Genomic DNA, 217 nt, shown 5'->3' on the forward strand with positions numbered 1-217 from the left:
CCTGCTCCTGCTCCTGCTGCTGCTGCTGCTGCTGCACTGCTAGCATCGGTACCACTGCTGCCGTTAGCAGCAGCAGCAGCAGCAGCAGCAGCAGCAGACTCTGCATCGCGCATGCATGCAGTAGCTAGAGCAGCAGCAAGCTCCGATGCTGCCTCCACCACCATCATATCTAGCTGTCTCATCACCTGCAGGTTCTGCTGCGGCATTAAATAAATAA

The 217-nt window shown here is 56.7% G+C and overlaps 1 protein-coding gene across 1 annotated transcript in view; it reads right to left on the bottom strand.

Moving 5' to 3' along the window:
* The window catches only part of EMH_0056390 (dense granular protein GRA10, putative), a gene marked incomplete at both ends in the record, with an annotated part of 4,035 nt that extends 3,853 nt beyond the window's left edge, over window positions 1-182 (bottom strand). The window contains one exon of the mRNA XM_013497354.1: window positions 1-182. Within this exon, the coding sequence (XP_013352808.1) occupies window positions 1-182 (182 nt within the window).
* Between the last annotated feature and the right edge of the window lie 35 nt (window positions 183-217).

The sequence above is a fragment of the Eimeria mitis genome, genomic scaffold, assembly GCF_000499745.2.
Source record: "Eimeria mitis Houghton genomic scaffold, Emh_scaff2622, whole genome shotgun sequence".
Lineage (NCBI taxonomy): Eukaryota > Apicomplexa > Conoidasida > Eucoccidiorida > Eimeriidae > Eimeria > Eimeria mitis.